This window comes from Passer domesticus, chromosome 7 (assembly GCF_036417665.1).
Source record: "Passer domesticus isolate bPasDom1 chromosome 7, bPasDom1.hap1, whole genome shotgun sequence".
Classification (NCBI taxonomy): Eukaryota; Metazoa; Chordata; class Aves; order Passeriformes; family Passeridae; genus Passer; species Passer domesticus.
In genome coordinates, this window is record NC_087480.1 from 115056 (window position 1) to 128340 (window position 13285).

A 13285-nucleotide genomic window follows, 5' to 3' on the forward strand; every position below is an offset into this window, starting at 1 on the left:
CAGGGTATGAGATGGCTTGTGCCCTTGGGTACAGGGTGAGCACCCCACTAGGGTATCAAGAAAGCTGCTTAAAACTTGTCTCTCCAAACTAATAGCCAAGCACCAAGCTCGAAGTCTCATTGTCTGCTGAAGAGCATGAAAGCTGTGCCCACACCAGGGTTACAGTATCTGTACAGATGGTCCTTTCTCCCAGATCATCCAGCCTACCCAGGCAGAGACATCACCCAGGGAGAGCACGAGGGAAAGCAGAAACCAGCACAACCCACCTGCCTCAGCCAAGCATCTTCACTGCAGAAATCATCCTTCTCTTAGAGGAAATCAAAAGGAAAAAGCCATTCTTCCCCTTTTGAGAAACAACCAAATTTCTGAGTGCTTCCCAGCCCCTGGCAGCCCACAGCACTGCTCAGCAGCTCTGTACTTGTATTCAGTGTGCACTTCTTTTAAGGCAATTTGCCAAAAACTTTCATCCACAACAGTAAAAAAAAAAAAAAAAAAAAACCCACCAGGGAATATTTTTGAGTGATTCAAGGGCAGATATGAATACACAAAATAAGAACCTTTCTCTGTTTCTGGTAGAACAGTAGGAAAAAGCATGGAAGTGCAAGAGAGAAGAAAGTCTAAGCAACTTTTTTGTTGTTGTTTGTTCTGGGAGATGGTAGTGAACAAACCTACCCACTACGAAGATCTTTTTCCAGGAAGTGTAGGTTGCTGTACCCTGTATCCCCTCAGCAGCAGGCGCTCACACAACAGTTCTCATGCTACTTGCAAGCAGCGCATTTGGAGGAGCCCCAGCAATTTTCACGGAGGATGAACGAACCGTATAGCCCTGAGGCTCCCCGTCCCATCAGCAGCACATCTCCTGGCACCATGAAAATGTTCATGGGCTTCCTCACTGTATTTATGGTAGTGCAGATCATTGGGACTGTGCTCTTCTGTTTGTATCTTCACATGAGGATAGATAAGGTAAGTGGAGAGAGAAGGTTTTCTCTGTCCCTGCTGGATTGCTGGCGTGCTTTGACTTCAGGTCTGGTGAGATCTGCTCACCAAGAGGATGAATATGGTGGAAAATGGTGCTGACCACTGAATAGAGGCAGCAGTATTATTTTTCACACCCATGTTCTCATTTCTGCTTTAATTTGCCATGAGACGTATGTGGGAGATCTGTTCCCTTTGCTAACAAAAAAAGAATGCCCAATTGCCAAGAGACATTTAGAATAAATCTGCTAGCTGATGGCTAGTCTGAGGACAAGAGGGTGTGGTTTAGACATTCAAGTGGCTGTTTTAGGCTTGGTGGTGGTTTTTCTGATTTTGTAGCACTTAGTAGCACTGTGACATTAACTGAGAGGATGAAAGGTCCAGAAATAAAATTTTTTTCATGTTTTGGTGATTTTATCAACATCACACTTCAGGTGCTGTCTTGCAGTTTAGGGAAGAAAAGGCTGGACCTTAGTACTTTCTCCAGTTTTGAAGGTACACAGTACTAGTGATCCTGTCTCATACTTGGGACAATATCTACCAAAATGTTAAAGTCCAGAAAGCTGTTTTTGAGGTTGCTATAGCTGCAGCTGCACTGCATGATGCCTAAAATCACCAATCTAAAGCTACTTTCCTTCAAGCCAGAAATGACTGCCAGCTAAAGAAATATGTGGCAAAAATCCAGAATGCATTTTTCTTACCTGATACACTGATATGGTGGATGTTACTGATTTTTACGTGTCATTTCAATTAAATTGAAATTTAGATGTGTGGTTTCTGATCTACAAGGGTGGAGAACAATGTTGAGCTAGAGGGGCTTTAGTATCAGAGGGCTGGAAGGGGACTTCACTGCATGCAGGCTGCAGGCTCCCATGAAGAAATGTGTAGAGGGTCTCTGGCAGAGGCAAATGTGACTACAGGGAGACATGGCCAAGGATCAGAGGCAGCTGAAATGCAGACAGAGGTGGCAAGAAGATTTCACTTGCCTTCAGAACCTGATCCTCCATATCTTATTGCTACCTGTGCTGAGCTCTCTGCCTGGCTGTGTGCCTTCATGTCCAGCTGCACTTTCTCTTTACCATTTAACAGAATGTTAGGTTTTTACAAGGAACAACAACAACAACAACAACAAAAACAAACAAAAAAAAAAAACCAAAGAAAACCAAGCAAAAAAAACCCCAGGTGTAAATATAAAAATCAGTATTTGGATGCGTTTAATTATTTTCTTATTGGCTTTCTGATTTTTTTTTTAATCTGAAGATCTTGGCACAATTCAGCTCCAACCTACATGTTTTATTTTGATAGCAGCGCTTTTAGTCAATAAGCGAGTAGAAAAACTTTAAAACCCCTCTAAGTGGACAGGGCAGTGAGGGGCTGAGTGAGCATCTACTGGCTGAGGCCATTGGGGAAGGACCTGCAAAGCCCGAGCCCCTGAGCCACCCACTGTGATTTCCATTTCTTTAGGAGAAGTCAGAGAGGGACATTTAAATTAATTATCAAGATGATAGAAAATAGATCCTGAGCAATCCTCCTGTCACCTAAGCATTGTCATTCGGGGTGAATCTCAGGGTGAATCTCATGGGTTCAGTTCCCAGTGGATGAGGGCACAGATGCTGTGTTGAGTGTCTGGTGGGAGCTCTTGTTGCCCACGATGTGTCTACCCATATCATCCCAATGCTGAACATCCAACCCTGAGCTTCCCAGGCTGGATTTATTGCTGGTAGGAATGCAACATGGCTCTGCTGCCAGCTGTTGCAGGTTTCCTACTAACATCCCATTGACCCTCCCTTCTCTCCTCTGTTGGCAGATGGAAGAGGTGTTGAGCTTAAATGAAGATTATATCTTCCTGAAGAAAGTACAGAAATGTCAGACAGCAGAAGGTCAGAAGTCAACATTATTGGACTGTGAAAAGGTTATAAAGGGCTTCCAGAACATCCAGTGCAAGGTACATACTGTTGGGTGGATAAAGATTCCACTGAAGAAGGAGAGGGGCTCCCAATCACACACAGAGCTTCACCCCAAGATTTTTTTTTAAACCATGGGTGCCCTTTACTTTTAGGCTGTGTAGCACATGCCCTTTTTTATACTCTATTCTTTTTACACTATATTTATATTATTGAAAAATCTCATTGATTTTTTCCTAAAATGCCCTTGATCAAAGCACATCCAGCTGCAACATGCGATGGTGTGTTTGGGGCTTGTGGTGGGCAAGATGGAGCTACAGCCACCTTGGCACTACTCCCTGATTCCAGTCTGAAAATAATTGATTTTCTGCTGTCTGGCACCTTGCTCCAGTCCTGTGCTGGCTGTGAGGATTCTTGTGGCCACCTGCCACTGGGAACACATTTCCCCCACTTTGCCCAGGTGTCAATGACAGTGCAAGGCTTGGGCCAGGAAACAGCTCCTGGCAACCAGTGAGGAGTCGCATGAGGGTGCTATGCAAATTGCCACCCCATGGACTCAGGGATGGCATCTCTAGTTGGAGCAGACTCCTCACATTTGGAAGCAGAAGAGCCAATTTGCGTTGCAACGTGCGTTGCAATGAGGTGCTCTCATCCTGCTCAGCCCTGAGTTCACTGCTTAGGAGTGGCTGTGCTGGCCAGAGTAGACAGGGGAGGAACATTTCTTCCTCATTATCACTGCCCAATGACAACAAATGCCTCAGCTAAAACTGCCTCAGCTAAATCTTCAGGTTTGCAACAGTACCCAACAGACCACTAAAAATTATGTCTAAGCTAGGCTGTGCTCAGCAGTCTTGAAAACCCCAACTGCAGGGCAGGGATGTACATTGGCAGCACTTGCATCATGTCTCTCCCACATGAAAAGGAGATTTTTCTTGTTTGTTTATCTTATTGTTTTCAATAAACTTTGCCCATCATTTTAATTGAATAAAACCTAAGAACATTAACCCTACAAACTTCCTGCTGCAAACAGCCCATGGTCATGTGTGAAGCTGGGGGAGGTACAAGAGGGGTTCTCTGGCTTCAGGTATCCTCTGTCACAAGCTGACAGGGCTGTTGAAGCCAAATATTACAAACCTCAGCAATGACTGGAGTATCTTTTATATAGAAACTTTCAAAAAATCATTGCTTTTGAAAAAAAACCATATACTTTTGCTGTTGTAACAGGACAGACCCCCCAAGGAGCAGCCTAAATTTGAAATGCAGAGAGGTGAGTTTCCTGGTGTAACCAATGCACTCATGGCTTGCTGGGGCAGGAGGAGCTCCTTGGCCTGGGAAGGGATTTCCTTCAACAGCCCATGAGTTTCTCAGGACATGGTGTGGAGGAAGGGGATGGGTTGGGCTTTGGAGCATCCGCATGGGTATAGGACTGAGCTTGGTGTGGGCTGGCAGAGGGTGACACTGGACATGGCTGTCTCCCCAGGGCAGGCGGTTCTGGGTGCCGGAGTAGACAGTCTGAAGTTCTTGAAATCGAGCCTGAAATTAAATCTGTGGCCTTTTTATATCGCAGGTCCTGAGCACCATGAGCATCCTCATTTGATGCGCAAGAATGAGACATCTGTGGCAGGTGAGCTTAGGCACATCCAGGTCCTGTTCCAACAACAGTGGACAAGGTGGCATCGTCTCCTCCACAGGCTTCATCCATCAGAGTTTTCACCTCAGAGGCACCTGAAGGTCTTTGCTGAGTGGAGTCCTGCCTCCCTCTGCACTGGGGGTGGAATCTGGAGATGATGTCTTCACCTGTAGAGAAACATTAAGGGCAGAAGGTGCTGCAGTCCCTGCAGAGGAGCACTGGGGAAACAGTGAGTGCCAAGGCATCAATAACTCTGGCTTTTCTAAATTGCAGCAGAGAAGAGGGAGCCAATTGCAGTTCACCTGGCAGGTCAGCAGAGCAACAAGGCAGGCTCAGGTAAGACAGACTCACTTGGTCCTACATTGACCAGGGAGCCAGAGGATTACAGCAGTGTGCATTCCCAGCCCTGCCCTGCAGCTCTCTAAGGGCGGGGAAAGGGGCAGAACAACTCCAGCACAAAAGTGTGTCCCCAAAACACAGCAAACCTCCCAGTGGTCACATCACCACGTGCACCTGCGTCATGTGGGGTTCACACATCCTAACTGTCCTCAGTAGCCCTGTGTGTGCCCTTCCTAGAAATGCACCACAAGGACTTAAACTTTCCAGTGTTTTTTGTGAGTGGAAAATGTTTAGCTTTGTATTTAAGGAAAGCAACCTCCCACTTTTCTTTCACTCTTAAAATAGATATTTTTGGTCTCCTGGCCATCTCTTGCCAGGGTGGCTGCTGCTGGAGGGCTCTGCTTGCATTTGCGTCTGCTGACTTAATACTCTTCTCACCCATAGTAATAGTAAGATGGCTGGCTGAGGGCTTTAGAGTCACAACATAGGGCTCAAAACTGGCTTAGTCAAGGTGCAATTATTCACAGCCATGGCCACATCAGGTTTGAGAGAAACACCTGAGTCCTTTTGCATTTGTGCATCCCACTGTATCGACTGTGGTTGCCCTTGTTGCTCTATCCCTTGCCTTATCCTTAGCTGAGGGACTTCCCACAGCAGCAAGGATTACCAAAGTGAGTATGAGCTTGCAAGGACAGTCACTCCATCTGGCAAGGATTTCACAATCTAAGCACTTCTGATTTAATTCTGGAGTAACTGACAGTAATCGGCAACTGCTCTTTCCATCTCTGACGCAGCATTTCACCCAGTGCTCAGTTTACCTGTGGAAAGCTTAGTGTTAGATAAGATCAGAGAAGTGAGAAACTTGCTGTCTTTTAAAACTCCCAGCTCAAACACTTGTTGAGCCTATAAAGCACGGTCCAGAGAGCAGCAGTTGCCTGGAGCTCAACTCAGTGTGGGGAAATATCCCTGTGGGATGCTTGGTCAGGGCCCATGGGCTGCGTGGCTCCTCCAGGACTACCCATGGCACACTGTCTCTGGGCTGGGGTAGTCGAATACATTATTCCCCTTGGAGCCAAGTTGCTTCCCTGGCTGCTCTTTCAGGTGTACCTGTAGGCTGGGGAAAGCAGACATCCAAATTCCAGAGGTCATAGCTGAGCTCAGCCCCTACAGCCATTGCTTCCAGATCTCTGTATGGGCTCATCTGCACTAACCACATGAGCTACCGTGATGACACCAAAAGTGTCCCAAAATCCATGGCATCACCTGATCTGTGTGGGCCCTGGTCTTGGCAATGGGAAACAGCACTCACTGTGCTAAGCCCTTGCAGCTCTGCACTTAGGTAGGAATAGCAACTGTGCAATGTTAATTTTTGTACTTCCTTGGTAAAGTCTTGCCATCTCCAGAGGCCGAGAGGAGGAAAGACTCTGGAGGAAAGGCAGCCCCCAGCTGGGAAAAACTGGGATGGGAGGCTCTGAAGAGCAGAGTTGCAGCATATTTTGGTAGTGCTCTGAGAGTGTCCCACTGAGATCCATAAAGGCAGCAAATGGAAGTGACACAGTCTTTGGTCTGTTGTGGTGAACACAAGCAATCGTCCACCCTAAGCATTTCCACTTGGCTGGATGAAGGAAGCTACATGTACCTCCGCCCACATATCCAGTCAAGGCTGACAAAGCCAGTGATCAGCAACAGGGGTTAAATCTGCTCCAGCATTGGCGAAGGGTCTCTGCTCCCCTGGGCTGGGGTTGGTGTCCTGGGCTGGGTACCCCATTAAATGCACCCCACAGACAGACAAAGGCTTTGAGGCCAGATGTCTGTAGGTGCCCCCCAAATCAGCCTGCCAAACTGGAAGTCTCCTTCTCTGAACTCACCTGCCATGCTTTCTCCCTATAGTGCTGGAGTGGAGGGAGACCATGTATGGCCCCACAAACAGCTTGATATCCAACAAGGAAGGGAAACTGAAGGTGGAGGAAGCAGGGCTCTACTACATCTACTCCCAAGTCAGCTTCTGCACCACGGAAGTGTCTTTGGCACCCTTCACCCTCTATATTTATTTACATATCCCCAAGGAAGTGGACCGGCTCTTGCTGAAAGGACAAAAGACACAGAGCTCTTTGAAGACACATGAAAAAGGACACTTGAAGACCCTCTGTGAACTCCAGTCCATCCGTGTGGGAGGTGTCTTCAACCTCCGGGAAGATGACATGGTCTTTGTCAATGTGACAGACTCCACAAAAGTGCAGTACAGCCATGGCAACACCTACTTTGGCATCTTCAAGCTGTAGTGAGGAAAGGGCTGTCCTGAGCTGGGAATCCAGCCCAACTTTCTTGGACAAAGTGCCTTTCCCTTTTTCCCTTATTTATGTTCCTCTGCCGCTCTGTTTTTCTTGTTTCTTAATTTGTATATTTTGTTATTTATTAATGAGGGTCAAGGGGCCCTGAGAACACAAATGGAACAAAGTTTGGAGTTGTTATTATTTGCTTTCAGTTTTTATTCTTTCATAGCCAGTGATTCGGTACATGCTGGTGTTGTGTGTCTGGGTCCACCACACACCACTTTCCTGGCAGGATTGATGTCCCTGTTATGTCATAAGAGCTTTGTTTATCAAACTCTGCCATCAATGTTTCTTTTCTAGAAACATAGGATGGCTCAGGGCACTTCAGCCAAGCTGGGTTTATGCATATCTCAAGAACCAATCTGCTTGCAAACATCAATGGAAAATCATAAAAAGGCTTAAGAACATATTCTCTAAAGGAATCAGGAAGCCCTGCACTGCCTTTACATGGTAGCTTCTGGTGAGGCAATGTTGCCTCCCCAACTGTCAGCTGTATCTGGAGAACCTCCTTCTTTCCATCCATGCCTGTCTGTGAAACTCAACCAGCTTCCTCAGGGTGGCACTGCCTTGGCTGGGTTCATATTTGGTGACAATCGCTCCACACCAGAGGGGTAATTGGTGGCTGAGGGAGGACTGCAGATTTCAAGGCAGAGAGAAAGTAGGGCACTAGTGGTGGTCTGCTCTTGGTGACCTGAATGAATTCACCAGACTGTCCTCCCACCTCTGCAGGCAGAGGAACTTTTGCCGGTGGACAGTTTCACTACCCTGTGGAAGGGGCACTGGGCACCACAATCAAAATTGGAGCTGCATCTTCTCCTGAGACCCCTCCTACCCAAGGAGGACAACCAGGAAGCCATGGGGGTGGCAAGACCACCTACTTCTTCCCTCCAAGGCACATGTGCAGAGCATCTTCTGGCTATCCTTAGTGAGGACGTGTCCACAGGGACATTTTTCCTGGAGCTTCAGGAGAGCAGGACTATGAAGATGTCCTCTTGGGCAGGGCGTACCTGGATGACGCTGCACACTAAGGTCTTCCCAATCGTATTCTCCAGCTTAGTCTGCAGGGAAGGTGATCAGGGCACAAGGACATTTATTGCATTTTAAAAACATTTGAAGATGACACATGTGACAAGCCTGGGGTTTTTGGTTATACAGGTCACACAGAGTGTTGAAGTTTGGAAATAATCTTGGATGCCAATGAGTTTGCAAATGGAAGAGCTTCTAGATTTAGACAGTCTTTAGGCTTTGTTGTGCTGGAGGCTCAGGTCTAGTCCTAACACAGTGTCCAAATGCCACCACTGGTGGGACGGAAAGGACATTCTTTGCACAGCTCATTGCAGAGCTGGGTGCCTCGTGCAGCCCCCTTCAAAATCAATAGAGCTCAGGGACTGTTTGGTTTCACTATAATTTAGTAAGTATTTTTTGAATGTTCTCCAAAACTACCTAACTCTTTTAGGGGTGGACCACTCTTGTCTGACATCTTGTATGAAAACTATTTATTTAACTAAACCCATCTTATATTTGTAACCAGAGAGGACTGTGCATTATGCTGTGTTTTGCAGCATGATTCAGTGTTCATGATTCCCCCTTCCATTGTGGTTTCTTCCATTGATCACCCCACAATTAATACAATTTATGGATTCAGACATAGGTGGCTCTGTATGTTTTGAATGCTGCTCACCCTTCCCAAACCCAGGCTGAGATTTCACAGGGTCCTGCTTGGGATCTGGGGACCAAGAGGGCAGTGGGGTGGCACTGGGGGTCACAGTGGGGACAGCCAATCCCAGAAGCCTCCAGAGGCAGCCATTCTACCATGCTCCTTGGGGCACATTGAGGTGCCAGGGCCAGGAAACACTAGGGACATTTTGGCAGCAGGAGAAAGCAGAGAGCCCCTGTCCTGGGAGGGCAGTGAGACACCAAGGCTGAAGCCTCTAGTACAGCTATGAAACAGAGGGGTGGGAATAGTTTTAATGGGATTTAGGACACCTGACTGAAAGAGGATTATTCCTGCCTGTCCTAAGTTCATGGAGCCTGCAGGGATGTCTCTGCTTCAGAGCAGAGGGATGGATTCTACACATGCTGTGTGTGTGTGGGCAACTGCTGCCTCCCAGGGTGCCCTGTGTTGGTGTGGGTCTTACCACATCCCTGCTGCTGCTGAAATGCAGCCAGCCCTGTGGGCCAGGCTCCTGGAGGCAGTGCTGGGCTGCCTGAAAACCACAAACCTCCACAGGGGAGGTGGAGGTGCTCAGTCATGGTGGGAGTGTGGGTGGAAGCAACAGGAGAAAACAAAGATGCTGCAAACTAGCATGGCCGGAGACAGGGGGAGAAGCTAGAAGCAAGTGGATGGGGTGGAGAGAGCCATGAGGAGTGTGTGTGTGGCCAAAAACAAGGAGCAGAAAGCCTGCACGTCACAGGCAGGGAGAAACTGTGATCAGTGCACGCTTTGAAGCCTCCTGCAGCCCCCAGTCTCAATGGCCAGGAGCACCTGCCAGAGACCTTGGGCTGGGCTGTGGTCCCCAGCCCAGATCACTGAGCAGGGGTCCTGGAGCTGCAAATTGCGTGGTTGAGGAAAACAGTTAAAGAGGGGAGGAGAAAAACAGTAATTAAACAAGTCCATAAATTCTGCAGCAAGGGCAGCAGATGCCAGCTGCCACCTCCCCTGCCTCTGGGCTGCCTGACCAACCCAAGCCCCTGCCACCATGGCTACCTTTCTCAGGGCTTTTGTTTCTTGCCCCCGTTTCTTGACTTGCCAAAAATAGCCCACGGGATTCAGATGTGAGGCTGTGTGTGAGAGGGGACGAGATGCAATTGCTGCCATTCTGCTGTACCCTTCTGCCCCAGCCCTGCCTGTGGCTGTAGCTGGCACTGTTTCCTCTCCCCATGCAAAGTTTAAAGGTTGTTAATATATTGATTTTTTTCCTTGACGTGAGGCCTTCTATGCCAGTCCTCAGGCTGTGGATTTTACCATTTCCAAACTGATTTTTGTTCTCAGTTAAGAAAGGTTTGAGAGGGTAATGAGTTTGCAGGGTACATCAGCAAGACTGGTACAGGGGGTGATGAATGAGCAGTGGCAGTAACAAGCAGCAGCATGGGCATTGCTGGGAGAGGTGTTTGCATGGTTCAATACACACAGAGCTTACTAAAAAAAAATTTAAAAAAAAAATGTATATGTATATGTACATGTTTTATATATATATATACACACATATACATATATACATATATATACACACACATATATACATAAATATATACATACACATATATACATATATATGTGTATATATATGTAGATATATATATATATAAAAATAAAATATATATATATATATATCAGGTTGCTCCAAGCCACATCCAACCTCATCCAACCTGGCCTGGAACCCTTCCAGGGACGGGGCAGCCACAGCTTCTCTGGGTAATCTGTTCTAGGGCCTCACTACCCTTACAGGGAAGAATTTCTTTCTAATATCCCATTTAACCCTGCCCTCTGGAAGTTTTGGACTTTGGTGTTTTTACATAATGCACCCAAGGCTAGTGTTTCTTTTTCCCTTGTTCTTTTTCCTACTCTGAGTGCTGTGTTTGGGGAAGGAGAGGAGGGTCCAGCCTTCCTGCCCTTGATCCTGCACTTCTGCTGTGGGCTGAGACTGCAGAGCGTGGCACATCTCCACCAAAGAGTTAAAACTCCCAGCCTGCAGGAGACGTCTTGTCCAAATGATGGTAGACCAAAGGAAATCCTGTTCACCACACCTAATTGCCAGAAAAAAACACACACTAACTAAAAAAAAATGAAATCTCAGGCAGGAAGTCACTTATCTACAGCAACTGCCGGGTGCAGCAGAGCAGTCTGTTTTCCATAAAGCATCCTTGTGAACAGAGTGCATGTGGGGTCTGAGGGATGGAAATGAATCTCTTGCCCTGGGACCAGGTGCCCTTGGCCTACTGCAGGTATGGGTGATAATGGGAGCAACAGTCCAAGTGCCAGCGTCACCTCTCACACCAGTACTCCCGCCAGTAAATCAGAGAAGTATGATGCTGCCATGGCATTTTGAGGAAATCAGTGATGTCCAGAACAAGCACTGGCTTTGTTTTCATGGCAGAAATACAGGAAGCAGCTCCAAGGGCTAAGAAGTGACTTTTATCCTTTATTTGTTGAAAATGTCAATTAAAAAACTGTTCGAAATAAAAACATGTTAGAAAAGTTGAACTTGCATAAGTAGTTTACAGTAAATAAACCTACATGACAAAGATACACTGGAAGGCAGCTGACACAACATCCATCTAAAGACAGACTCACTGGAACCTATTTACAAAGCACTGTAAACAAAGTAAATATGGAAACATTGCTGTCCATCCGACATGGCTTCTTTTCCTTTTTATTTTATTTTCTTGTCTTTTTTTGGCTTCTAGCTCTTGACAAATGCTTGATCCAAAAAGTCCCAGTGTGCCCTCCATCACATTATACCTTACAAACATGCATATGTACATAGCACGGGTTTCAACTGAGCTTAGGGCAGCGAGGACTTTTCCACCCTCTCCCTGGAGTGTCAGTGGCCCTTGGTTTGTGCTGCATGTCAGCAGCCTAGTCCCCAGCCCAGCTTGGAGCAGGTAGCAGGGCCAGGCAGTACCGAGGGGTCTGGGCAATTCACAAGCACTGCAGGGCTAGACTGCTGACCAAATCACTCAATTGAGTGCCCAGAGAGGGATGTGGGGAGCTGCCATCTGGCTGGAATGCTCTGTGGATGGCAAATGTAGCCAGACCTCTGTTTTGCTCTAGAAATATAATTTGCTCTAGAAACCCTTTAAAGAGGGTTTCTTATTACACCCCTTGAGATGTTTTGGAGTCTATATCTCCCAAAACACCATTTGCAATGTCCTGGCTGAAATTCAATGGCAAAGAGGAAATTGTAATTATTGCCTCTGTTATGTCCTTCACAACCAACATAATGGTGTGACTGTAATGAGCTGTGGTGCCTCTGCACACCCTGGGACCATGCTGCCCTGTGAGATAAATAAGACATAATTAACTTTAACAGAAGGTTATTTTTATAATGCTGTTAAGGAAGGAAGGAAGGAAAACACCAGTTCTAAACTAGGGTATAACACCAAATAAGATAAGGACAGCTGATACATATGCATGTTTCTTGTATGCTGTGTTCAAGGAGCTGTGCAGGGATCTGTGAGGGTGTTGCACACCCTTGCCTCAGGAGCGTTCTAGCTCTTGTCAAAGCATAAATACCTTCCCTATCCAAAGAGAAAATTCCTTTTCCCTAGCAGAAAGTCCCTGTGGGGAGAAGTGGCCACTGGCAACATTCCCAACCTTTGGGAAGGAGCGATGGAAAGCATGAAGTAGGCAGAAGGGAGCAGGGGACCAGCACATTTGGGGTTGCTTTTTGTTGTCAAGCAGTGTTTACATTTCATATGGAGAAAAGCATGTCCTGCAAGAGGAAGCACAGCAAAATTATCATCTCCTAGGATACCTGGACACTCAATGTAAAAACAAAGTAGGGGGTAAGAATTCTACATCATGCATAAAAAGAGGGATGGGGGCAAAATAGCAGTTACCTGTTGCGCTAATCATTAGCTGTAAGGAGGCAGCACTGTGCAAAATAACTTCCTATGCGCTCTGACAGGTGCTCCAAATCTTGCTTCCCCCAAGGAGTTCAAATGTCTTCATGTTAATTGCACATTTTAATCAGTATCAAGGCCACACAGGAACCACAGTATTGCTGGGCTCTAGTTTGCTACAGTCAACTAATGGGGAAAAAGAAGATGGATGGGAAAAGCTTCCCCAGTTGTGATTATCTGAAAAGAGGAGCATGGTGCTTTTTTTGGTTTCTGCTCAATGCCACCTCAGTAATGGTTTCATTCAATAAATAGGTACTGGTGCTTTTGGAAAGAATGAAAGCATTAAAAAGTGCTTAAGCTTCTTCTAGGAAACTGCCGCCCAAGCCTTTGTGAGCAACAATCACTAGCAGAGTTTGTATTTGCTCCCAGTAGCATGTAGAATGAGGTATTAGTTGCTGCAGATGAATTGTGAATCATGGACTGCTTGCTTACTGGTCCAGTTGTGATTGATTGTTTCTGCTTTATTTCCTTACTGGATG

General features: G+C 46.6%; 1 protein-coding gene across 1 annotated transcript; it reads left to right on the forward strand.

Annotated features, from left to right (window-relative positions):
- The first annotated feature begins 753 nt into the window (after positions 1–753).
- On the forward strand, positions 754–8827 carry CD40LG (CD40 ligand). Its single transcript, XM_064426408.1, has 6 exons — positions 754–963; positions 2783–2920; positions 4104–4146; positions 4447–4503; positions 4783–4845; positions 6739–8827. The coding sequence occupies exons 1-6, from the start codon at positions 808–810 to the stop codon at positions 7128–7130; spliced, it is 849 nt and encodes a 282-aa protein (XP_064282478.1). The 5' UTR covers positions 754–807; the 3' UTR covers positions 7131–8827.
- Positions 8828–13285: the final 4458 nt, after the last annotated feature.

Excerpts from the sequence above, each read along its gene's own strand:
- CD40LG (XM_064426408.1), top strand. The coding sequence starts at position 808 with ATGAACGAACCGTATAGCCCTGAGGCTCCCCGTCCCATCAGCAGCACA. Across the intron at positions 4,147-4,446 it reads TAAATTTGAAATGCAGAGAG|GTCCTGAGCACCATGAGCAT; the intron begins GTGAGTTTCCTG and ends TTTATATCGCAG. Across the intron at positions 4,504-4,782 it reads GAATGAGACATCTGTGGCAG|CAGAGAAGAGGGAGCCAATT; the intron begins GTGAGCTTAGGC and ends TCTAAATTGCAG.